This window comes from Oncorhynchus nerka, linkage group LG9a, assembly GCF_034236695.1.
Source record: "Oncorhynchus nerka isolate Pitt River linkage group LG9a, Oner_Uvic_2.0, whole genome shotgun sequence".
In the NCBI taxonomy this organism is placed as follows: Eukaryota; Metazoa; Chordata; class Actinopteri; order Salmoniformes; family Salmonidae; genus Oncorhynchus; species Oncorhynchus nerka.
In genome coordinates, this window is record NC_088404.1 from 20,669,602 (window position 1) to 20,696,105 (window position 26,504).

The 26,504-nt window shown below is 42.5% G+C and overlaps 1 protein-coding gene across 1 annotated transcript; it reads right to left on the reverse strand.

Moving 5' to 3' along the window:
* Positions 1 to 8,066: 8,066 nt before the first annotated feature.
* On the reverse strand, positions 8,067 to 25,545 carry LOC115115356 (ovochymase-2). Its single transcript, XM_029643848.2, has 18 exons — positions 25,347 to 25,545; positions 23,500 to 23,595; positions 23,115 to 23,266; positions 22,722 to 22,917; positions 22,594 to 22,626; positions 22,282 to 22,372; positions 17,951 to 18,090; positions 17,066 to 17,206; positions 16,013 to 16,143; positions 15,329 to 15,422; positions 14,986 to 15,117; positions 14,710 to 14,766; positions 10,807 to 10,990; positions 10,495 to 10,549; positions 9,870 to 10,062; positions 9,361 to 9,503; positions 8,856 to 9,018; positions 8,067 to 8,611 (listed from the first exon to the last, which is right to left on the reverse strand). Exons 1-18 carry the CDS (start codon positions 25,543 to 25,545, stop codon positions 8,493 to 8,495), a joined length of 2,319 nt encoding a protein of 772 aa, XP_029499708.2. The 3' UTR covers positions 8,067 to 8,492.
* Between the last annotated feature and the right edge of the window lie 959 nt (positions 25,546 to 26,504).

Below are 26,504 nucleotides of genomic sequence, written 5' to 3' on the forward strand. Positions count from 1 at the left end.
AAAAGTTTATATTTATTAATTAACAAAAGTCAGTGAACAGAAGAAAAATGTATATCAAATCAATATTTGGTGTGACCACCCTTTGCCTTCAAAAAAGCATTAAATCTTCTAGGTACAAGGCTTTTGATACTGTTAACCATGAGTTTCTCATCACAAAATTGTCCAAGTTCAACTTTTCCCCTGATGCCTTGAGATGGATCATACCTTGAAGGCAGAACTCAGTGTGTCAGAGTGAGCAATGAGCTGTCGCCCACTCGTAGCTATGATGTGGGCGTGCCCCAAGGGTCAATACTGGGGCCCCTCCTGTTCAGCCTGTACATTAATGATCTGCCTTCTGTCTGTACTGGGTCTGAAGTTCAAATGTATGCAGATGATACAGTGATATATGTGCATGCAAAGAGCAAACAACAAGTTGCACAATAACTCACTACTGTAATGGTCCAGGTTACAAAGTGGCTCAGTGACTCGTGTTTGCATCTCAATGTGAAAAAAACTGTTTGCATGTTCTTCACAAAGAGGGCAACAGATGCTACTGAGCCAGATGTCTATGTGTCAGGGGAGAAGCTCCAGGTGGTATCCGATTTTAAGTACCTTGGCATCATACTTGATTCCAACCTCTCGTTTAAAAAGCATGTGAAAAAGGTAATTCAAATAACTAAATTCAACCTAGCTAATTTCCGATTTATACGAAATTGTTTGACTACAGAGGTAGCAAAACTGTACTTCAAATCTATGATACTCCCCCACTTAACATACTGCTTGACTAGTTGGGCCCAAGCTTGCTGTACAACATTAAAACCTATTCAGTCTGTCTACAAACAGGCTCTCAAAGTGCTTGATAGGAAGCCCAATAGCCATCATCATTGTCACATCCTTAGAAAGCATGAGCTCTTGAGTTGGGAAAATCTTGTGCAATACACCGACGCATGTCTTGTATTCAAGATCCTTAATGGCCTGGCTCCCCCTCCACTCAATATTTTTGTTAAACAGAAAACCCAGACATATGGCAGCAGATCCACAAGGTCTCCCATGAGAGGTGACTGTATAGTTCCCCTAAGGAAAAGCACCTTTAGTAAATCTGCATTCTCTGTGAGAGCTTCCCATGTCTGGAATACACTGCCATCAGACACACATAACTGCACCACATATCACACTTTCACAAAATGCTTGAAGACATGGCTAAAGGTCAATCAGATTTGTGAACATGGTCCCTAGCTGTGTGTTGCCGCTTTCCATGTTGTCTGTTGTCTGTAGCTTGTGAGGTGTGGAAACACTTTGTTGCTTTTATTAATTTTGTCTTGCTGCTTTTTGTTCTATTTTGCTCTGTCTGTATGCTACATCTTGCTTGTCCTATGTTGCTCTGTCTGTATGCTATGTCTTGCTTGTCCTATGTTGCTATGTCTTGCTTGTTCTATGTTGCTAGTGTCTATATTGTAATTGTTTTTAATAACCTGCCCAGGGACTGCGGTTGAAAATTAGCCGGCTGGCTAAAACCGGCACTTTTACTGAAATGTTGATTAATGTGCACTGTCCCTGAAAAAATAAACTCAAACTCAAACACTTGCACACAGTTTGAAGGAACTCAGCAGATAGGTTTGTCCAAACATCCTGGTGAACTAACCACAGTTCTTCTGTGGATTTATGCAGCCTCAGGTGCTTCTCTCTTCATGTAATCCCAAACAGATTCGATGATGTTGAGATCAGGGCTCTGTGGGGGCCATACCATGACTTCCAGGAAAATGTGTTCTTTATGCTGAATTTAGTTCTTAATGACTTTCACTGTATGTTTTGGGTCTTTGTTTGCTGCAGAATAAATTTGGGGCCAATCAGATGCCTCCCTGATGCTATTGCATGATGGATAAGTATCTGCCTATACTTCTCAGCATTGAGAAGACCATTCATTCTGACCAAATCCTCAACTCCATTTGCAGAAATGTAGCCCCAAACTTGCAAGGAAAATCCGCCATGCTTCACTGTTGACTGCAGACACTCATTCGTGTACCGCTCCCCAGCCCTTCGGCGAACAAACTGCTTTCTGCTACAGCCAGTAGCAGAGCACCTGCTGCCATTTTTCTGCACCCCAGTGCATAGTTGAGTCGCTTGGCCTAGTTTCCATGTCAGAGGTATGGCTTTTTGGCCACAAGTCTTCCATGAAGGCCACTTCTGACCAGACTTCTCCGGACAGTAGATGGGTGTACCAGGGTCCCACTGTTTTCTGCCAATTCTGAGCTCATGGCACTGCTGGACATCTTCTGATTGCGAAGAGAAGTAAGCATGATGTGTCTTTCATCTGCTGCAGTAAGTTTCCTTGGCCGACCACTGTGTCTACGGTCCTCAATGTTGCCCGTGTCTTTGTGCTTCTTCAAAAGAGCTTAGACAGCACATCTGGAAACCCCTGTCTGCCTTGACATGTCTGCCTGGGAGAGACCTTACTGATGCAGTATAACTACCTTGTGTCTTGTTGCTGTGCTCAGTCTTGCCATGGTGTATGACTTTTGACAGTAAACTGTCTCCAGCAACCTCACCTTGTTAGCGGAGTTTGGTTGTTCCTCACCCAGTTTTATTCCTCCTACAAAGCTGTTTCTGTTTCAGTTAATGATTGTGTTCAAATTGATTGATGATCATCAGCACCTGTTTGGTATACTTGTTTAATCATACACCTGACTATATGCCTACAAAATCCCTGACTTTGTGCAAGTGTACCTACAATAATGTATGCTGTTTTGAAGGCAAAGGGTCGTCACCAAATATGGATTTAATTTAGATGTTTCTTCTGTTCACTCACTTTGCATTTAGTTAATTGATAAATATAATTTATTAACATGTCTATTTTTTAAAGCATTCTAACTTTCCTGTATTTTTTGACACCATCCTAAAACCTTTACACTGTACTGTATGTCACTCAATTCAGTGCTTTCTAGCTCCATGTATCAAACAGTCATCTCAGTTATATTAAGGACAATCTGGAGTCCCCTGCAGATTACAGACCCATAAATGTAATAAATTGTGACAGAATAATAACAAAACTCAACAGCAACAGAATACAAAAGTCTCACCAGACTTGACATATTAATCAAACAAGGTTTATTAAAAATAGACACATACAAAAAAAGACAAGAACATGTTTTAATATGATACAATAAACTAAAATACAAGATGTAGATTTATCAATATTGGCATTGGATGCTGTTAGGAATTTTATGAATAATTACATTTAAATATAACTATAACTGATTAAACTCTACCCTGTTTTACAATATCTGATTAATAATGTTAGTTCCTAAGAAAGAGGTTATGTAGCATGGATAAGGGGTAATTGGAAATGATAACCATTGTGGAAGAAGTATGTATGTGTGTATGTCTAAAGTAAGCAAAGAGTATCATTAACCTATGTTTGAACCGACTCAGCTATAACTCTGTGGCGATCAAATAAGACAGCGAGAGCCCCTCCAGGTTTTCCTTATCTGGAACTGTCTGCTAAGTGGTAATAAACTATGGTGAGACTTCAGGAGTTAATCCAGATATAGTGTGTCAGGTATGTGAGTTGGAATGAACTTTTCAACCTGCTTTGTCCTGGTCGAGAGGAGGAGATACATTTTATAACCTATGACGTCATATGTGGTATATAAACTGTTGTACATGATTCTATGAGCAGCGCTCTCGAGAATAAATGCTATTGGCTAATTTTGATAGACTGGTCTCTGTCTATTTTAGGAAAATGAGGATTTTACAAATTCTTAGAAACAGACAGAGTGATTTAAATTGAATTGGTTAATGAATATATACAGGAATTGTTAAATTCCTTTGACAGATGCTGAAAAGGCTTTCTACTGTCTTAAATTACCTTTTCTATTAAAAACTTTGGAAGCCTTCAACTTTCCAGTTTAAATCATACATTTCATAATAATGTTATATAAATATCCTAAGGCAAATATGTACACAAATAATACATTATCTGAATAAATTGCTTTAGAAAGGAGCGCAAGACAGGGATGCCCTCTGTCCGCCCTCCTGTTTGCACTAGCAATTGAACCTCTTGCCGAATTAGACAGGACCCAAATATAACAGGTATCAGTAAAGGTAAACATGAGTATAAACTAAACTTATTTGCCTGACGATCTCGTGATGTACTGTACCTTACAAATATTGAAAACTCAATGCCCCCCTTGTTAAAAATATTTTCAGATTACTCTAAAATCTCAGGATATAAAATACATATGGAAAAAACTAAAATAATGGCAATAGTAAACATAACTGATTTACAGCAATTCTTTAAGTGGAGCACAAAAAAATACAAAAAATACTTAGGATGCTTATTAATAAGTGACAACAAAATATATACAGTAAAGATAACATTATCCCATTACTCAACAACATGAAAGCAGATCTAATTAAATGAAAAATCTTCCCATAAATCTTACAGTTAAAGAATAAACCTTTTTAGAATGGCATGGTGTAACGGCTGTTGTCGGGAGAAGAAGGTAAGGACCAAGGTGCAGAGTGGTAAGTGTTCATCATTTTAATAAACTGAACACTAAATACAAAGTAACAAAAGAGAACAACCGAAACAGCTCCGTCAGGTGCAACACACTCTAAACAGAAAATAACCACCCACAAACAAAAGTAGGAAAACAGGCTACCTAAGTATGGTTCTCAATCAGAGGATGTTGGATGTTGTCCTACTCCTCTTCAATGGAATGTTGTCCTACTCCTCTTCAATGGAATGTTGTCCTACTCCTCTTCAATGGAATGTTGTCCTACTCCTCTTCAATGGATGTTGTCCTACTCCTCTTCAATTGCTGTTCGAAGTTGCTGGATATTGTCGGAAACTGGAACACGCTGTCATACACGTCAATCCAGAGCATCCCAAACGTGCTCAATTGGTGACATGGCAGCGGATGAATGGCACGTCACTGTATCTCTGTGCATTCAAATTGCCATCAATAAAATGCATTTGTGTTCATTGTCTGTAGCTTATGCCTGCCCATACCATAACCCCACCGCCACCATTGGGCACTCTGTTCACAACGTTGACATCAGCAAATTGCTTGTCCACACACGACGCCATACACGCTGTCTTCCATCTGCCTGGTACAATTGAAACCGGGATTCATCCGAGAAGAACACACTTCTCCAGCATGCCAGTGGCCATTGAAGGTGAGCATTTGCACACTGAAGTTGGTTACAATGCCGAACTACAATCAGGTCAAGACCCTAGTGAGGACGACAAGCATGCCGATGAGCAACCCTGAGACTGTTTCTGCAGATATTCTTCAGTTATGCAAACCCACAGTTTCATCAGCTGTCTGGGTGGCTGGTCTCAGACTATCCCGCAGGTGAAGAAGACAGATGTGGAAGGGCTGGCATGGTTACACTTGGTCTGCGGTTGTGAGGCCAGTTGGACGTACTGCCAAATTCTCTAAAATGACTTTGAAGGCGGCTTATGGTAGAGAAATTAACATTAAATTCTCTGGCAACAGCTCTGGTAGACATTCCTGCAGTCATCATGCCGATTGCTAGCTCCTTAAATACTTGATATATCTGTGGCATTGTGTTGTGTGACAAAACTGCACATTTTAGAGTGGCCTTATTGTCACCAGCACAAGGTGCACCTTTATAATGATCATGCTGTTTAATCAGCTTCTTGATATGCCACACCTGTCAAGTGGATGAATTATCTTTGGCAAGGGGGAAAAACTCATTAACAGGGATGTAAATACATGTGTGTGCAACATTTAAGAAAAATAAGCTTTTTGTGCATATGGAACATTTCTAGAATCTTTTATTTCTGCTCATGAAACATGGGACCAACACTTCACATGTTTCGTATATATTTTTGTTCAGTGTATTTATGAAAAAAATGTAGGTTTTGATTGTTGTTTCATTGTTTAGAAGTTGAAACATTGGTCAGACAACTGTTGAGCAGGCACAGGCTCTGACTAGATTTCTTCATCTTTGTTTATAGTTTTAGAAGATTACTTTTGGCCCAATAAAACTATCCCTCTGTGGGTTACATTTACATTTAAGTAATTTAGCAGACGCTCTTATCCAGAGCGACTTACAAATTGGTGCATTCACCTTATGACATCCAGTGGAACAGTAGTGCATCTAAATCTTTTAAGGGGGGGTGAGAGGGATTACTTTATCCTATCCTAGGTATTCCTTAAAGAGGTGGGGTTTCAGGTGTCTCCGGAAGGTGGTGATTGACTCCGCTGTCCTGGCGTCGTGAGGGAGTTTGTTCCACCATTGGGGGGCCAGAGCAGCGAACAGTTTTGACTGGGCTGAGCGGGAACTGTACTTCCTCAGTGGTAGGGAGGCGAGCAGGCCAGAGGTGGATGAACGCAGTGCCCTTGTTTGGGTGTAGGGCCTGATCAGAGCCTGGAGGTACTGAGGTGCCGTTCCCCTCACAGCTCCGTAGGCAAGCACCATGGTCTTGTAGCGGATGCGAGCTTCAACTGGAAGCCAGTGGAGAGAGCGGAGGAGCGGGGTGACGTGAGAGAACTTGGGAAGGTTGAACACCAGACGGGCTGCGGCGTTCTGGATGAGTTGTAGGGGTTTAATAGCACAGGCAGGGAGCCCAGCCAACAGCGAGTTGCAGTAATCCAGACGGGAGATGTCAAGTGCCTGGATTAGGACCTGGGTTGATTTCATTTCATTGAATCCAACAGACCTTGCTCCTACCAGCAGGTGGTGCCACATTATCTGGAGAAGACTGAAGTTTTCATTTCCTCCTGAGGACCTGCATGCCAGCTGTATCCAGTCCAGTACGTTTGTTTTTGGTACATTGATAGAGTTTGTGTACTTTCAGCAATCAACACTTCCTGTAACCTTTAGTAATATAGTAACATCTAGACATGGTCTCTACATGAACCTGGATATAAGGCGGAAGCACTTTACGTCTGGGGTGGAGATCAGAGGGGTATACTGCAAGGTATGATCCATTAGTTAGCTATCTTTGATAAGTAACCAGAAATAACTATTGATTTTATGGTTAATAAAAAAAGCAAAACATTGATATTAAATCAATTCGACCATGCCCATTTCAATCTTATCTTTCTACAAAATATAAAAGTTATATCAGAATGTTTAGGCAAGTTAGCTGGCTAACTCCTTGATCCTGCGTTGTAGGATACCCCTCAGGTTTCATCTGTCTGAATGCGTTTGTCCTTTCCGTCAAGTAGATATTGTATCATCTGTATCAGGGATTCAAACCAATGACCTTTCAGGTACTGGACCAATGCTCTTAACTGCTAGGCTACATGCCACCCCTAGGTGACTTTGGATGTTTTCTTTCAGTCGACTTCAGCATCATAGCCTTGAAAACAACTTCTGTTGAGCTGCAACCAAAGATGATTTCGTTACAGGGGTGTCAAACATACGGAGCCAGGCCCTGGAGTCAGACCTTTGCACCATGGCTACCTAGAGGAACGGGAGTTAATGGACCAATAGGAGAGAGGAACTCACTATGACGGAGCCATGACAAAGCACAGCTGAGTGAACCAGATGAGGAGGTGAATGATCCAAAATCACTTCAGTGTCAGATCACTCAGGGGTTGAGCACCGGTTTAGCACTGGAAAAGGTTTGTGTGTGTGTGTGTGTGTGAGTGTGCGTGTGTGTGTGTGTGTGTGTGTGTGTGCGTGTGTGAATGTGTGCACACTGTCTAATTCATTAAAATATCGCCAGGCATGTTGATGACGCTATAATTTAATATTATCACTCCAGTGTCAGATCACTCAGTGGTTGAACACTGGTTTACAAAGAAAATATTTGTGTGTGTGTGTGTGTGTGTGTGTGTGTGTGTGTGTGTGTGTGTGTGTGTGTGTGTGTGTGTGTGTGTGTGTGTGTGTGTGTACTGTGATCTAGTCATTCTAGTAAGGTGTGTACCATGCTGTGCTTCATCATGTCATTATCATTGTTTGATCAATAGAGGGCAATGCATCAAAACTTATTGAAACCAATTTCTCCCAATTTAAAGGCAAATTTGCCATTCAACCTAATAAGTAGTCTGAGGCTAAGGTCCGCAATTAAACATACTGTATGGGAATGATCGCTCGTGGAACAGGTAGGAACTGTATGTGTCAAGTATTTATTTAGAAATACGTGGGCAGCATAAATTCTTTGGGACGAGACATGTCTTCTTCCTCCTAAGGAAAACATAATTTGTGTAACTGTTTCTCTTAGCATAATTAATGTGCTCTGAGTTGAAAAACTGCTTGTGTTTGTGTGTGTACTGTGTGTACTGTGCGTGCGTGCGTGCGTGCGACAGACAGACAGACAGACAGACAGACAGTATGACAATTCAATTGTTCCATAGCCCTGCCCAAAAATCCATGGAATTTGTGCTGATTGGATGTTCCCTTTTTCAAATCATGTCTCTGTTAGAACCGCTGTGTCTGCTTCATTTCTGAGCGGTATATGCAAGCAACAAAAAGCAGCTTGACTCCGTAAGAATACCACATGGTCCTCCAGCCTCAAGCTAGGTGGGTCAAGGCTAATAGGATTCTCCAGATGACTCCGCTCCATAGTTATTATCATCATAATCTATGCTGAAGGCCAGCTCCTCCTGCTGCTTCTGGTATGGCAGGGTTCTAGAGGAGTCAGCTGAATCTTCTGTGGACAGAAAGCCGGAGACACAGAGAAACACACTTAAGAAAATACATATGTTACTCTTGAGTAAACTGTAGGAATGTGAAAAGAAATGAATGATTCACACTTTACTTGAGTTAACCCCACAGATATTGTTGCGTTTTTGACTGTTTCCCATCTCAGGACAATATAAGGCATGAAGAATTGCTTTCAAGACAGTAGAGATTGTGAAGTAGCACCACAGATCCACATGATAAACCTCCCTCACCGTGGAGTTGTTCGTGGATCCAGTCTGTTATCATGGGGACTGAGGTGTAGACTCCTGGCCTCTGGAACTTCCCACAGCCTTCATTTCGGCTGCTCACTCCCAGGACAAAGTAACCAGAGTCCTTTCTCTGACACACCAGTGCTCCGCCAGAATCCCCTGGACCCTGAAGGAAGACCGTTTGAAGTTAATGTCTCTGACAAATGAAACTCCTCGCAATGAGATTATACTTTACCCTCTACTGTATCATATACAGTTACATGGTTTGGGTGACTGTATTCTATCATCTTGGACTGGTACTGAGTACTTCAAAGTTGAAGAAAAGGCCCTCGTAATGTGCTCTCTGATATGGTTATAAACCATAGTTCCAAACATTGCCACCAGAGGGGGATGTATGATAACACAAATCCTTTGAGTCCACTGTTGTTATACTGTAATAGCCACCACCCATCCATCCCGGTGTGTTCCAGTGTTTACAGTGGTGCTATGAACCCTGTGTGTTCCTCACCGTGCACGTGTCCTGTCCACGATGCTGTGGCGGCCCAGCACACAGCATTCTAGCGGTCAGTCTACCAGTGTTATAACGCTCACAGTCCGCATGACTCACAAGTGGCACCTCTAGCGACTCAACAGTGCTGTTCCATGGTCCACCTAACAGTCAACATACACCACGGGCTCTGTGTTAGGCTACACTCAGAAAACTACAAACACATACAGTTAACACACATGCTACACCCACCCATACACACAAGTACGCACAATCACTGAAAGATTGACACACACAAAAACACACAATCACTGAAAGACTGACACACACACATTTTGAATGAGGTAATGTCATGTTTGTACATAGACATAATCCCTGTGCCCACATAAACAAACCTTTTACAATGACACTCATCGTGATACAGTGATCTTTTTGCTTTGTCATCATGGTGTCTTGTTGTGGGTCAAACATAGTTAGGGCTGCAAAATTCCGTTTGCCCTAAACACAGTATGGCATGATACTGTACATACCTGTCTGACTCTCCCACGATGAAAGCATGCAGACCTGGGATTGTGGGACTTCCGGTTCCGAGCAGGGCAGACAGACGGACAAGGCATGCTCAGTGATGAGCAGCGGGGAGTCCAGCTGTAGCAGGGCCACATCATAGTCCTGGGAGGAGGGGTCATACTGAGGGTGCAGCACAAGCCTCCTCACACCACGCCTCTATAGGACCCATATAGACAATAACACAGAGATATAGAGGTGAGACAGACAGACAGACAGACAGACAGACAGACAGACAGACAGACAGACAGACAGACAGACAGACAGACAGACAGACAGACAGACAGAGACACAGACAGACAGAGACACAGACAGACAGAGACACAGACAGACAGAGACAGAGACACAGACAGACACAGAGACACAGACAGACAGACAGACAGACAGACAGACAGACAGACAGACAGACAGACAGACAGACAGACAGACAGACAGACAGACAGACAGACAGACAGACAGACAGACAGACAGACAGACAGACAGACAGACAGACAGACAGACAGACAGACAGACAGACAGACAGACAGACAGACAGACAGACAGACAAGAGAGTGAGAGATGGGTAGACTGCCTGAGGATGCTTCATCCTACCTGGTTCTTCGGGCCTCCCGTCTCCACCAACAGTGATCTTAATGATTGGTCCTCCCTTTATTAGTTAGAAAAGAAACAAATAACAAAATAGAGGCTGGTGTTATTATGATCTGTTTTTATGAATAACATCATCTATGGGAAAAGTATAGCATAAGAGCTTTCAAATAGTTTTCAAACTGTTCAAATACACCATTTATTTTTCACTAAATGTATATTTATTACTATAGGATATGAGTGTGTATGTGCACTGTTATTATTATTTTTATTAAAATGTTCATTGATGAAAAAGTATGGGATATATGTGACACTCACAGGCCTAGAAGGCAGTGTGCAGCAGTGAGGACCCAGGCAGGCTGGATGATGGCCCCATAGCAGATGTTGTTAGTGTCCTTGCTGAGCCGAACGTCCCAAGGCCAGGCGTGTCGCGACTCCCCCGCTCCTTCCAGAGACTCACTGGAGGTCGAGGCAGCACGGACATGAGGCATTCCACACGAGTCTGAGAGGTCGAACACGCGCACACACACACACACACACACAGTTACACTCCCCTTTTATTTATTTGAACAGTAAAGTTAAAACTTTAATTTGACTCTCTACTCTGGCATTTTGGATTTGAGGCGACAGTACATAATGCCCCCTTTTATTTGAGGATATTTTCATACATATCTGTTTTACTGTTTAGAAATGAAAGCACTTTATGTACTGTATCTACAGATGTCCCCCCACTTAAAGGTGTCACTTATAGTGTATTAGAAGTCAGAGTAGTCAAGTTTAGTATTTGGTCCCATATCCTAGCACACAATGACTACATCAAGCGTAGGACTCTACCAAATTGTTGAATGCATTTACAGTTTGTTTTGGATGTGTTTTGGATTATGTTGTGTCTAATAGAAATTAATGGTAAATAATGTATGAAGGAATCATGAATAATCGTGAATAATGATGAGTGACAATGCTACAGAGGCACAATGATCATACCCCCAAAACATGCTCTCATCATTACCAATAACAGGGGAGGTTAGCCTCTAACTTTCTCACTCATCATTATTCACAGATCATTCAAGATTATCTGTCATCATTGTAGCATCCACATTAATGTAGACGTGTTCAGAAAGATATTCTATTCTTATTAACAATAAAAGTTACTCCAAAATGACAAACAATCTTTAAAAAATACATGATTTACCATTCATGTTGGAGTATCGAGTCAAATTAAACGTTTTAGCTTCACTGTATATACAGAGGGGAGTGTAGTTACAGGTACTTTGCAGACCATGCATGAACACCCATTGGTCTATTATCACTGCTGAGTTGAAAAGCAGTAAATGAACAGTTGAGACACGCCCACAGCCTGGACTAACCAGAAACTGGGAGAGGACCAACCTACAGCCTGGACTAACCAGAAACTGGGAGAGGACCAACCCACAGCCTGGACTAACCAGAAACTGGGAAAGGACCAACCTACAGCCTGGACTAACCAGAAACTGGGAGAGGACCAACCTACAGCCTGGACTAACCAGAAACTGGGAGAGGACCAACCTACAGCCTGGACTAACCAGAAACTTGGAGAGGACCAACCTACAGCCTGGACTAACCAGAAACGGGGAGAGGACCAACCTACAGCCTGGACAAACCAGAAACTGGGAGAGGACCAACCTACAGCCTGGACTAACCAGAAACTGGGAGAGGACCAACCTACAGCCTGGACTAACCAGAAACTGGGAGAGGACCAACCTACAGCCTGGACTAACCAGAAACTGGGAAAGGACCAACCTACAGCCTGGACTAACCAGAAACTGGGAGAGGACCAACCTACAGCCTGGACTAACCAGAAACTGGGAGAGGACCAACCTACAGCCTGGACTAACCAGAAACTGGGAGAGGACCAACCTACAGCCTGGACTAACCAGAAACTGGGAGAGGACCAACCTACAGCCTGGACTAACCAGAAACTGGGAGAGGACCAACCTACAGCCTGGACTAACCAGAAACTGGGAAAGGACCAACCTACAGCCTGGACTAACCAGAAACTGGGAGAGGACCAACCTACAGCCTGGACTAACCAGAAACTGGGAGAGGACCAACCTACAGCCTGGACTAACCAGAAACTGGGAGAGGACCAACCTACAGCCTGGACTAACCAGAAACTGGGAGAGGACCAACCTACAGCCTGGACTAACCAGAAACTGGGAGAGGACCAACCTACAGCCTGGACTAACCAGAAACTGGGAAAGGACACCAGAAACTGGGAAAGGACCAACCTACAGCCTGGACTAACCAGAAACTGGGAGAGGACCAACCTACAGCCTGGACTAACCAGAAACTGGGAGAGGACCAACCTACAGCCTGGACTAACCAGAAACTGGGAGAGGACCAACCTACAGTCTGGACTAACCATACGTATATACTGTACTCTACATCATCGACTGCATCCTTATGTAATACATGTATCACTAGCCACTTTAACTATGCCACTTTGTTTACTTTGTCTACATACTCATCTCATATGTATATACTGTACTCGATACCATCTACTGTATGCTGCTCTGTACCATCACTCATTCATATATCCTTATGTACATATTCTTTATCCCCTTACACTGTGTATAAGACAGTAGTTTTGGAATTGTTAGTTAGATTACTTGTTGGTTATCACTGCATTGTCGGAACTAGAAGCACAAGCATTTCGCTACACTCGCATTAACATCTGCTAACCATGTGTATGTGACAAATAAGATTTGATTTGATTTGATTTGATTTGAACTGGGAGAGGACCAACCTACAGCCTGGACTAACCAGAAACTGGGAGAGGACCAACCTACAGCCTGGAGCTTGTGTGGATTCCAACAAGGGTGTTACTCCAAGTAGACTAATGGGTTTCTTAAAGTCAGTTGAGGCTCATCAGAGGAGGAAGGGGAGGACCATCCTACTCAGTGAATTTCAGAAAAATACAAATAGTGAAACATTAAAAAAGTTAGAATTTTTAGATAAGACTATGAAGGTATACAGTAGCCTCAACACCAGTCTCTGGGGTAGCACCATGGTTTAGCCGGAATACATCTATTTTCCATCCTCCTCTGGGTACATTGACTTCAATACAAAACCTAGGAGGCTCATGGTCTCACCCCCTTCCATAGACTTACACAGTAATTCTGAAGACTTCCGGAGGACATCCTTCAACCTATCAGAGCTTTTGCAGCATGAACTGACATGTTCTCCACCCAATCAAAGGATCAAAGAATGAATATAGTACTGAAAGCATAAGCTACAGCTAGCTAGCACTGTATAAAATGTGCTGAGTAGTTGACACAAAGAAAGAGAAAGGCAATAGTTGTACAAATTAATTTCTTAAAAAATTAAGGAGAAGCAGCAGAGAGAGAGAGTTGGCTATATTTAATTTTTTTCTTTTTCACTTTCACTTACTTAGCTAGCTTCTACAGCTAGCTAATTTAGCCCACTCAAACAATCGGCTCAAACAGAGAGGAATGCTATTTATGTTAGCTAGCTGGCTGAGGCTATCCAACACTGGAACTCTTCCAAGTCAAGGCAATTTATATAATGAATTGCCACCGGTGCGCCGGTGTAAAAGCTAAACCGCTTGCTTTACGCTGTCATGCATGATTGTAGCGGGTTCACTAGTGTATTAGTTCCATTAGCTATGTTGACTATGCCGTGTCTTACGCAAACGTCTAGCAACGCAAAGGTTGCAAGTTTGATTCTCATCATAGACAATTTTAGCTAATTAGAAACTTTTCAACTACAGGACTTACTCCTTTTTTATCTACTTTACAGCTACTTAGCAAGTTAGCTAACCATAACCCTTTTAACTAACCCTTCCCTTCCCTTAACCCTAACCTTAACCCTTTAACCTAACTCCTAAACTTAACCCTAACGCTAACTCCTAGCCTAGCTAACGTTAGCCAGCTAGCTAGAATTAATAACATATAATACCTTTCGCAAAATCATATCATCTAGTACGTTTTGCAACTTCGCAACATGTTGTACCTTCCCAATCTTAAACGGCACTGCCCGCCACTGCTTAAAGGTAATAAACAAACGTTTAGTGTTAATTCTACTAAGCTAACATATGGAATTGTTTTAAGATGGTTATACCAAGGATCATTTAGCTATTTGATTTAGAATATAAGGGTCCCTTTAGGTATGAAAAAAAGGGTGCAGAAGGAAAGCCTGGTCTAAGGACAACGCATAACCAACCTGGCAGTGAGTGTTGAAAGTGAACAGTGTCATCCTCTGACTCCCCGTCCAGCAGGTCTGAGTAAAGAGTCAGATTGTCTGTGATCAGCTAGCATGACAGAACAGCCAAATTTATATCAAGTATTGAAGGATTTATCCTGTCATGCAACAGTTATGAAATGTAAAATATTGTTAACGCATGATATGTTATAGAAAGTTTCATGATAACCTGATCTGTGGGCTTCTTATGGTGAGTAATATGAATGCGTGGTTTATGTGTGTCGGTGTCACACTCACCGATCTTACTGATAAATGACACGGTGGCGTGGAAGCCTCGGTAGGTGACTGTGCTATCAGAGGTGAACTGGAGGACCATCACGTTGTCATAGCTCAGGACGGGGGGAGGCACATTCCTACCACACAGCACCGCTTACACAAGGACACAAACATTACCCTACTTGAAATGTGTGTGTGTGTGTGTGTGTGTGTGTGTGTGTGTGTGTGTGTGTGTGTGTGTGTGTGTGTGCGTGCATACAAAAGACATATCTCTTTCAGCTTGAGTTGAGTTTTGAGTGCCATACAAGTCAAATCCATTTGGATAGGTTTGTTGGAGTATTGATCTTATGGCCAGATTCTGTACCTATCTCCTCTTTTGTATCCACATCTCCAAGAACAGTCAGCGAGTCATATTCGCAGTCATCCGATTGCTCCAGTTCAAAGTCATCAAAGTCAAGCTGCAAGACAAAAGACAATCAAATAAAAAGATGAAAAAATGAAGGAAACAGCATCCTTCACTCATCTTAATTTCAACAAAAAATGTGGCAAGTGCATTTACAGTGTTGTAGTCTATTATTATTGTTATTTTTGAATCAAGGTGAGTATCACATTCTTTCCAGTACATGTAAACTGATCCCATCCACACCAGAGACTGAACAAACTATCACTGTGTAGGCAGAGTGCCACCATGAATGTATTCATGATTCCACTGGGAGAGATCAGTCTCTGGGGTATCCCTTCAGTCACAACGGCCTTGCTACATGAGAGGACACAATTATATATATATATATATATATTTTACCTTTATTTAACTAGGCAAGTCAGTTTAAGAACAAATTCTTATTTTCAATGACGGCCTAGGAACAGTGGGTTAACTGCCTTGTTCAGGGGCAGATCTTTACCTTGTTAGCTCGGGGATTCGATCTTGCAACCTTTCGGTTACTAGTCCAATGCTCTAATCACTAAGCTACCTGCCACCCTAGGACAGGACAGTACACACACTATTACAACCCTTACTGCATAAGAAGTACAGGTCAACATGTGTCACCTTGACAACGTGACCCTTGGGGGCGTAGATGACCCAGTGGCAGACAGAGTCGTTGCTGTAGGATTGTGGGTAGTTGAGACTGTGTACGGCCCTCTGATCCTGGACCAGAGCCACGGTGCCACATCCCGACGCTGCACAAACACAAAGGACACATTATCAGCCACAAGCCCTGCCCTCTCTGTGGCTCCATACTCACACTGTCACACACTTAACCCTTGACAATACATGTGCATCAGTGCAACACAAGCCCTGCCCTCTCTGTGGCTCCATACTCACACTGTCACACACTTAACCCTTGACAATACATGTGCATCAGTGCAACACAAACACTGTCCGCCAGGCATCTTGGCTCCTATCTCTGACCCACGTGGTGGTGTAGTTACAGTGCAGGAGTGTGTGTTTTCATCACAGAACCTCTGCACCTCATTACCAGGTCATGGCACTGCCTTGTGCCTTCCTGGCTGCTATGTAACTATGGGAGAGTCAGCCCCATGAGCATGAATGTGTGTGTGTTTTTGTGTGCGTGATAGCATGTGTGTGTGCATGAGTGTGTGTGTGGGCGTGCGTGCGAGTGAAAGTGCATATGCCTGTGTGTGTCTGACTAGCAGCAGTTGGAGGGTGTGAGGCTCACAGGGTGGAGGGCTGTACTGGGATTGAAAGAGAGAGTAGGGAGCCTCTATCATTTGTCAGGAACTCAGAGCAACTAGACACATCCTGTCAGCAGGCAGGGTGATGAAACATCAGACCCAGCACACAGCTCTGCCCTGAAGGCCCCTGCCAAACAACGTATTCTATCATCAAGTCACAAATGCAATACACAGCTATTTGTAGTACAGACAGAGAACATGATAATTATTTAACAAAAAACAAATGCTGTGAGGATCCATCCGTTAGTGTCAGACTATGTCTTTATAATCGCAATGCACACACAGTAATGATGACATACTACTCCCTAAACTGGTTTAACCTGAGTTCTGAGTTGTTCTATTCCTGAGCTGGGGGGGTTAGGCTTGGTGAGCCAAGGAAGCGTGGGTTGACGTAACGGTTACTCACCAGGCACAGAATTTCCCTCGACACCTCGGAATCTAACAACAAATCCGCTTCCTGTTCCACTGACATCAGACACAAATTGGAGAGAAGCACTGTGGGAGTCGATGAGCACTGGGGGCGGGGGGGCGCTGCCACAGAACCTCCCTAAGAGACAGCCAATGGGAGATCACAAAGTCAAACCCCCCCATCAACTGGTGGGAAGGAGAAAACTAGGGAGACATACAGTACCAGTCAAAGGTTTGGACACACCTACTCAATCAAGGGTTTTCTTTATTTTTTGCTATTTTCTACATTGTAAAATAATAGTGAAGACATCAAAACTATGAAATAACACATATAGAATCATGAAATATAAAAAAATATATATTTTATATTTGAGATTCTTCAAAGTAGCCACCCTTTGCCTTGATGACACACCTCCAGGCTTTGTAAGGGCTATTTGACCAAGAAGGAGAGTGATGGAGTGCTGCATCAGACGACCTGGTGACCTCCACAATCACCCGACCTAAAACCAATTGAGATCGTTTGGGATAAGTTAGACCGCAGAGTGATGGAAAAGCAGCCAACAAGTGCTCAGCATATATGGGAGCTCCTTCAAGATTGTTGGGAAAGTATTCCAGGTAAAGCTGGTTGAGAGAATGCCAAGAGTGTGCAAAGCTGTAATCAAGGCAAAGGGTTGCTACTTTGAAGAATCTAAAATCTAAAATATATTTTGATTTGTTTAACACTTCTTTGGTTACTACATGATTCCATATGTGTTATTTGATCTTTTTGATGTCTTCACTATTATTCTACAATGTAGAAAATAGTAAAAATAAAGAAAAACCCTTGAATGAGTAGGTGTGTCCAAACTTTTGACTGGTATTGTACAGCAGCCTTATCTCTCACCAATAGGCCTCCCTGAGTCTGCACCCACAGATACCGTGAGTTGGTCACTGTGACAGAGGGTGTCATTCTCCATGTCGAATTCCAAGAATTCCAGCAGAATACTGCTCCCTATAGGAACGCTGATGGACCAGGAACATATCCTACGAGAGAGAGAGAAAGATGTTTACTGTAATGTAATTTAAGCTTTCAACCGATATAAAATATTTGTAGATACATAAATGTTTAAAATCCATAATTGTTATGATTATTTATTTGAATTGCGTGCTTTCCAGATTCACCAGAAGTTGTCCCACTAGCGGGACGCTTAGCCTTAATGGCCTGCATCAAAGTCAGATTAGGATATAAAGTTGAAGGACTAAATTTACATACACTTAGATTGGAGTCATTAAAATTCATTTTTTAACCACTCCACCAATGTCTTGTTAACAAACTATAGTTTTAGCAAGTCGGTTAGGACATCTACTTTGTGCATGACACAAGTCATTTTTCCAACAATTTTTTACAGACAGATTATTTCACTTATAATTCACTGTATCACAATTCCAGTGGGTCAGATGTTTACATACACTAAGTTGACTGTGCCTTTAAACAGCTTGGAAAATTCCAGAGAATCATGCAATGGCTTTAGAAGCTTCCGATAGTCTAATTGACATAATTTGAGTCAATTGGAGGTGTACCTGTGGAGGTGTACCTCAGTGCCTCTTTGCTTGACATCATGGGAAAATCAAAAGAAATCAGCCAAGACCCCAGAAAAACAATTGTAGCCCTCCAGAAATGTTGGTTCATCCTTGGGAGCCTGAAGGTACCACGTTCATCTGTACAAACAATAGTACGCAAGTATAAACACCATGGAACCACGCACTCGTCATACCGCTCAGGAAGGAGACACGTTCTGTCTCCTAGAGATGAACGTACTTTGGTGCAAAAAGTGCAAATCAATTCCAGAACAACAGCAAAGGACCTTGTGAAGATGCTGGAGAAAACAGGTACAAAAGTATCTATATCCACAGTAAAACGAGTCCTATATCGAAATAACTTGAAAGGCCACTCAGCAAGGAAGAAGCCACTGCTCCAAAACCACCATAAAAAAGCCAGACTATGGTTTGCAACTGCACATGAGGACAAAGATCGTACTTTTTGGAGAAATGTCCTCTGGTCTGATGAAACAAAAATAGAACTGTTTGGCCATAATGACCATCGTTATGTTTGGAGGAAAAAAGGGGATGCTTGCAAGCCGAAGAACACCATCCCAACCGTGAAACACAAGGGTGGAAGTATCATGTTGTGGGGGTACTTTGCTGCAGGAGGGACTGGTGCACTTCACAAAATGCATGGCATCATAAAGCAGGAAAATTAAGTGGATATATTGAAGCAACATCAGTCAGGAAGTTAAAGCTTGGTTGCAAATGGATCTTCCAAATGGACATTAACCCCAAGCATACTTCCAAAGTTGTGGCAAAATGGCTTAAGGACAACAAAGTCAAGGTATTGGAGTGGCCATCACAAAGCCCTGACCTCAATCCCATAGAAAATTTGTGGGCAGAACTGAAAAAGTGTGTGCGAGCAAGAAGACCTACAAACCTGACTCAGTTACACCAGCTCTGTCAGGAGGAATGGGCCGAGATTCACCCAATTTATTGTGGGAAGCTTGTGGAAGACTACCTAAAAATGTTTGACCCAAACAATGCAAAGGCAATGCTACCAAATACTAATTGAGTGTATGTAAACTTCTGACCCACTGGGAATGTGATGAAAGAAATAAAAGCTGGAAAAAATCGTTCTCTTTACTATTATTCTGGCATTTCACATTCTTTAAAATAAAGTGGTGATCCTAACTGACCTAAAACAGGGAATTTTTACTCAGATTACATTTCAGGAATTGTGAAAAACTGAGTTTAAATATATTTGGCTAAGGTGTATGTAAACTTCCGAATTCAACTGTAAGCCAAGGACTAGATAAAGTGTATTTTCACCACTTTTAGTCTTGAAAGCTTTGGATGTTTACTACACTGTGGATCCTTAAAGATCTGGGAGGGGCTAAGGCTTAAGAGGGTGTGAACGATGCTGAATGGGTGTAGACAAAGAAGGGCTCTTCAGTAAATGTACCAAAATATTCACGGGCCATTTTCTTAAAAGTGGGGTTATAAGTTTATCAACTTTCAAAGCAGAATTACTTCCCCATTGTTCCTCAACTGCAGTGTATGATATAACATGTTATAGCTCTGAGTCAACTCTTTAATCTAATGTAAAAAAACGTCATTTCGAAAATTGGTCTACTCACAAAATTGTCTGTGGCGTCCGAACGGTTTGGCCTACAAACTATTTTTAGCCCCCTATGGAAGGATGAGACTCATGAACACAATGGTTTTGTTCGTTTTTCTCTACGTCCCCCTGAAGTTGGTTTATCCAATCTGTCAACTTCTGTCTGTAGCATCAGAACATTTTGGGCTACATGTGACCCCTCTGATGTACAACAAGCACATGTCAGTTATTTTGCTAAGATGCCCCCAGGCCTCAGAAGACTCGTCTGAAGGTCCCCTGGTACCAGTCCAGAAAATTAATGGAAGTATATATGTAGATAGTTTAGTTCCCGAAAATAAGGGGTTAAATACATGTAAAAAACAAAAACAATAAATGTTTCCTGATCTTTCTTATATCTCTCAGATATAGGGCAGACACTTCGGAACAAAATTCCTTTAGATCTATTTTTGTTGTTCCATGTAGTGAATCTGTTATTTAATGCGTTCATATGGGCTAATGGCAGTAACATGCTGACCACACCAAGCGCTAAAATAGAAGTCAGTTCTATTTGTGATGCTGAACACCGTGCAAGTTCTGCCTCTCCCATCTCCTCATTGGTTTATAGAAACATATACCCACGTGCCATCTCCTCATTGGTGATTGAAAGATGAACTGAGGTCAGTCGGTCAGTTGTGGTAATACACCTTATTATGAAAGTTAGATGCCAATCACCATATAAAGTCCAAAGAAGAAAAAGCCTGGAAGGAGGAGAGATGACTGTTTTATGTGTGGATTAATTGTTGGAGTAGAGGACCTTGTGTATTTCAGGTAAAATAACAACTCAACGTTTATATCCTAGGACAAATTAGCTAGCAACAGCAAGCTCGCTAAATAGGACAAATTAGCTAGCAACTGCAAGCTAGCTAGCTAAATTACCATAAATGTTTAATGCTTTTCGACCTGTCCCCAAATTAATATAATTGGTACAGAGATTGTTTTGATATTTCAACCTGCGTATCGTGATCGGGTTTGGTGTGGGGGGACAAAATCAATTTGCGCACAATGGCGGACGCGGATTTGGGCGCACCTCTGTTTTGGGCATGGAGTAAGGCCAAATACCTATTCATCAAATAATTTTGTATTAAATGTGTTGATACTTCAAGGGAATGCCTTGGTTTAGACAGGGCTTAGACTCTTATGGATTAAAGTTCTCTGAACAATTGGAGAACATGACTTTAAATAGAACCACGAGGAAACCTGAAGAAATTTGGTTGGAGTACTGAAATTCCCCCAGAAGAACATTGTTTCTTAAAGTTCTCAGAACTATTTGAGAACATTCCCAATGTCAAACCATTCTGAGAACTTTCCTAGAACATTACAAAAAAACAACATTAAATGTAACCATGTTTGAACTTTTAGGAAGCATTCTGTTAATGTAATTAAAGGGATACTTCGGGATAATGGCAATGATGCCCTTTATCTACTTCCCCAAAGTCAGATGAATTTTAAGTCTCTGTGTCCAGTATGAAGGAAGTTAGAGGTAGATTTGCGAGCCAATGCTAACTAGCAAATAAGCAGATAACCATACACTTCCAGTCATTGCGCTAACACTAGTTAGCAATTGCATTACACTAGTGGTAGTTAGCAACTTCCTTCAATCTGCACGCAGAGACATAAAAATGGTATCCACAAGTTCCTGACTCTAGGGAAGTAGATTAAGGGCCTGGTTGCCAAAATCCTGAAGTATCCCTTTAAATAGCAGGACAATTATGTTTTTTGTCAAGTTCCTACAAATGTGCTGAGAATGTTCCAAAGCCAAGAAACTATGCTTCAACATTTCCAGAAAGTTGTGGGAAGGTTGTCTGCAAAATAACCATAGGAAATCCCCTCTCACCAAGCTCTAAGAAACATATGGTTGTTAGAATGTTCTGTGCCAGCCGGGGAGTGGTGAGGGAAAATTGGTCTGAAAATAAATAGTCCTAAAAGCATACTTAATTCAAGGGCATTCAATGAGCGCATTCAGTTCAGCAAAGCTCTCCCTCACTCCCCGTCTGCAACGGGCCTGTGCACTGTCACTGGATTACACCCACTCATTGTTGTTGTAGAGATGGCCTGAGAGGCTTGGGTTTCTGATGAGACCCTCACTACCGCTCACAAGCCCATCCCTCACACTGCACAGTCCTGCAGCACAGTACACACACACACACACACCATCAAATACACTGTCCAAAGAGTGCGATAACATCATACAGTAAAAGGTTAATTGTACAAATTGCATAAATGAGCTATTGTGTAAAAATGTAAGTAGCTATTTAGATGACAAAGAGGACATGGTCGCAGTTCCAAACATGCAAGTAAATGCATTGTGGAATTGATATACACAAAGAAGAAATACAACTTACTTGAGTTGGGCTTTTGGTTTGGGTTAGCATCTGCTGTTGAAGCAAACACAACAACAAAATCATTTGTTAGACCATCTGTTATACAATCTGTTATACATATCCAAACTTGATTAAAAAGTGTTTAAAACCTTCTCTGAGTTTCATCTTGATCCAGGGCAGGAGCATCTTGACGTCAGTGAATACCCCCGGGGATCCTCTCTTGGCCGACGACTTGGCCTTGTTGTTGATCCAGCTACGGCCACAACCTTTCCCCCAGGAGGTGACCCCTACCACGACCCAGTGGCCGTCCTCCCTGGGGCAGATCAGAGGACCCCCAGAGTCCCCCTGGAGATGGGAGAACACAACATTATCTGATAAGGGACCTCTCAAAGGAATGATGAGAAGTCTATGGACAGATATAACCCCATTTGTCCAGAGATCCTCCACCAGAAACTGGACAGAGATCACTGAATCATAATAACACTGTGTTATAGATTTTAAGATCAGTCAGACAGCACTGTGATGTAGTCTATCTACTGTACCTGGCAGGCGTCCTTTCCTCCTCTCTCTGGTCCAGCACACAGCACAGTGAGGGCCTGCTGTGTGGGTCTCAGGGTCTGGAGAACATACTTGCACTTAGCTGGCTCCACCAACTCCAGCTGCACCTCTCTTAGAATGGCAGGTAGATGACCGCCTGAATGTGAATACAGTGGGTTTCCATTAGCCTGATCCCAGATCTGTTTGTGCTGTCTTGCCAATTCCTTATGGTCAAACCATGGTCATAAGACAGCACAAACAGATATGGGATCAGGCTAGGTCTCCATCATCAAAACATCAAACATATACAGGTGAAGAGTAAAGTATCCATGTTGATGTGTTAGTTTGAAGTTAATGTCAACCTGAAGGTAAAGTTAATCTGGGCCTTACGTTCTTTGGTCCGTCCCCATCCACTCACAAGGCAGCTGGTCCTGGGTGGGAAGTTCTCACTGGGCAGAGGCAGGCATATGGGTTGAACACAGGGACCTGCAGAGGATGTTAGCACAGATATTTTAGAAAATATTTCCTACAGTGACAAGAATAATGTCTGGCCAAACTCCGTCAATGACGTAGACATCATAATGTCCATAAAGGGTGGGTTATACAGTGGGGCAAAAAAGTACTTACTCAGCCACCAATTGTGCAAGTTCTCCCACTTAAAAAGATGAGAGGCCTGTCATTTTCATCATAGGTACACTTAAACTATGACAGACAAAATGAGAAAGAAAATCCAGAAAATCACATTGTAGGATTTTTAATGAATTTATTTGCAAATTATGGTGGAAAATAAGTATTTGGTCACCACCAAACAAGCAAGATTTCTGGCTCTCACAGACCTGTAACTTCTTCTTTAAGAGGCTCCACTGTCCTCCACTCGTTACCTGTATTAATGGCACCTGTTTGAACTTGTTATCAGTATAAAAGACACCTGTCCACAACCTCAAACAGTCATACTCCAAACTCCACTATGGCCAAGACCAAAGAGCTGTCTAAGGACACCAGAAACAAAAGACCTGCACCAGGCTGGGAAGACTGAATCTGCAATAGGTAAGCAGCTTGGTTTGAAGAAATCAACTGTGGGAGCAATTATTAGGAAATGGAAGACATACAAGACCACTGATAATCTCCCTCGATCTGGGGCTCCACTCAAGATCTCACCCCGTGGGGTCAAAATGATCACAAGAACGGTGAGCAAAAATCCCAAAACCACACGGGGGGACCTAGTGAATGACCTGCAGAGAGCTGGAATCAAAGTAACAAAGCCTACCATCAGTAACACACTACGCCGCCAGGGATTCAAATCATGCAGTGCCAGACGTGTCCCCCTGCTTAAGCCAGTACATGTCCAGGTCCGTCTAAAGTTTGCTAGAGAGCATTTGGATGATTCAGAAGAAGATTGGGAGAATGTCAAATGGTCAGATGAAACCAAAATATAACTTTTTGGTAAAAACTCAACTCGTCGTGTTTGGAGGACAAAGAATGCTGAGTTGCATCCAAAGAACACCATTCCTACTGTGAAGCATGGGGGTGGAAACATCATGCTTTGGGGCTGTTTTTCTGCAAAGGGACCAGGACGACTGATCCATGTAAAGGAAAGAATGAATGGGGCCATGTACCGTGAGATTTTGAGTGAAAACCTCCTTCCATCAGCAAGGGCATTGAAGATGAAACGTGGCTGGGTCTTTAAGCATGACAATGATCCCAAACACACCGCCCGGGCAACGAAGGAGTGGCTTCGTAAGAAGCATTTCAAGGTCCTGGAGTGGCCGAGCCAGTCTCCAGATCTCAACGCCATAGAAAATCTTTGGAGGGAGTTGAAAGTCCGTGTTGCCCAGCAACAGCCCCAAAACATCATTGCTCTAGTGGAGATCTGCATGGAGGAATGTGCCAAAATACCAGCAACAGTGTGTGAAAACATTGTGAAGACTTACAGAAAATGTTTGACCTCTGTCATTGCCAACAAAGGGTATATAACAAAGTATTGAGAAACTTTTGTTATTGACCAAATACTTATTTTCCACCATAATTTGAAAATAAATTCATTAAAAATCCTACAATGTGATTTTCTGGATTTTTTTTTCTCATTTTGCCTGTCATAGTTGAAGTGTACCTATAATGAAAATTACAGGCCTCGCTTATCTTTTTAAGTGGGAGAACTTGCACAATTGGTGGCTGACTAAATACTTTTTTGCCCCACTGTATCAACCGCCCGTCACTATAACGGAGAGAAAACCTGCCCAATCGGATATGTCCATTGATTTCCAGCAGAGCTATGTCATAGCTCATAGGAGAGGCGTGCTGGTACTTTTCGTGAATTTTGATGGTGTTCACAGTGAAGGTCTGTTCTTCTTCATCAGGAACCCTTTGGTCGTACTCCCCAATCACAACACTAACGTTCCTCAGAAAGTTTCTATGGAAGAAAAAAGGAGGAGACATTAGGGGCATGCTGTTTTGCACCAAATGGAAGAAGTCGGACTGAAACGGGGAGGGACTACCTGGACTTGAGATGGGATGGAACTTACGTAGAGACGACAGAGAAGCAGTGGGCAGCAGTCAGGATCCAGCGCTCCGTCAGGATAGCCCCTCCACAGAAATGAAAACCCCTGGACCTCAGTGAAACCTTCAAATCATCCCAAATTCCATGTCATTGTGATGTCTTTAAGCCTGTATTTGCGTGGCCTGTGTGGTCCAGCGGTTACAGCCACTGGACCAGAGCATGGGTTCGAATCTGGCCCTCTGACTCACCCTCCCCTATCTTTTATATTGATCTCTTCAATAAAGCTAGAAAAAAACGCCTCTATTTGTGTTATCCTCATTGCCATATTTCTCACAAGGGGGTGTCACATGTACAGTAAAAGGAAGTCACTTGCCAACCAGGGGTGGGATCCATATCTTGCCTCCAACCCTCCAACGATTCTCAAAGAGCGGTCAAGGAGGTTCCTGATCTGTGGAAGACCGCACTTTGGACCTGTAGGTGGAAAAAAAGCTAGGGCTTGTTCAACAAAATACACTACATGACCAAAAGTATGTGAACACCTGCTCGTCGAACATCTCATTCCAAAATCATGGGCATTAATATGGAGCTGGTTCACCCTTTGCTGCTATAACAGCCTCCACTCATCTAGGAAGGCTTTCCACAAGATGTTGGAACATTGCTGCGGTGACCTGCTTCCATTCACCCAAAAGACCATTAGTGAAGTTAGGCACTGATGTTGGGTGAGTAGGCCTGGCTCGCAGTCGGCATCATCCCAAAGGTGTTCAATGGGGTTGAGGTCAGGGCTCTGTGCAAGCCAGTCAAGTTCTTCTACACCGATCTCGACAAAGCATTTCTGTATGGACCTTGCCATGTGCACGGGGGCATTGTCATGCTGAAACAGGAAAGGGCCTTCCCGAAA

Bases quoted from the DNA above. Each gene is read 5' to 3' on its own strand.
- LOC115115356 (XM_029643848.2), bottom strand. From the start codon at position 25,545: ATGTCTCCTCCTTTTTTCTTCCATAGAAACTTTCTGAGGAACGTTAGT. The intron at 23,267-23,499 runs GTAAGGCCCAGA...ATTCACATTCAG, and splicing joins ATGGGGACGGACCAAAGAAC to GCGGTCATCTACCTGCCATT. The intron at 15,118-15,328 runs GTACAGAATCTG...TCCTTGTGTAAG, and splicing joins GGATACAAAAGAGGAGATAG to CGGTGCTGTGTGGTAGGAAT.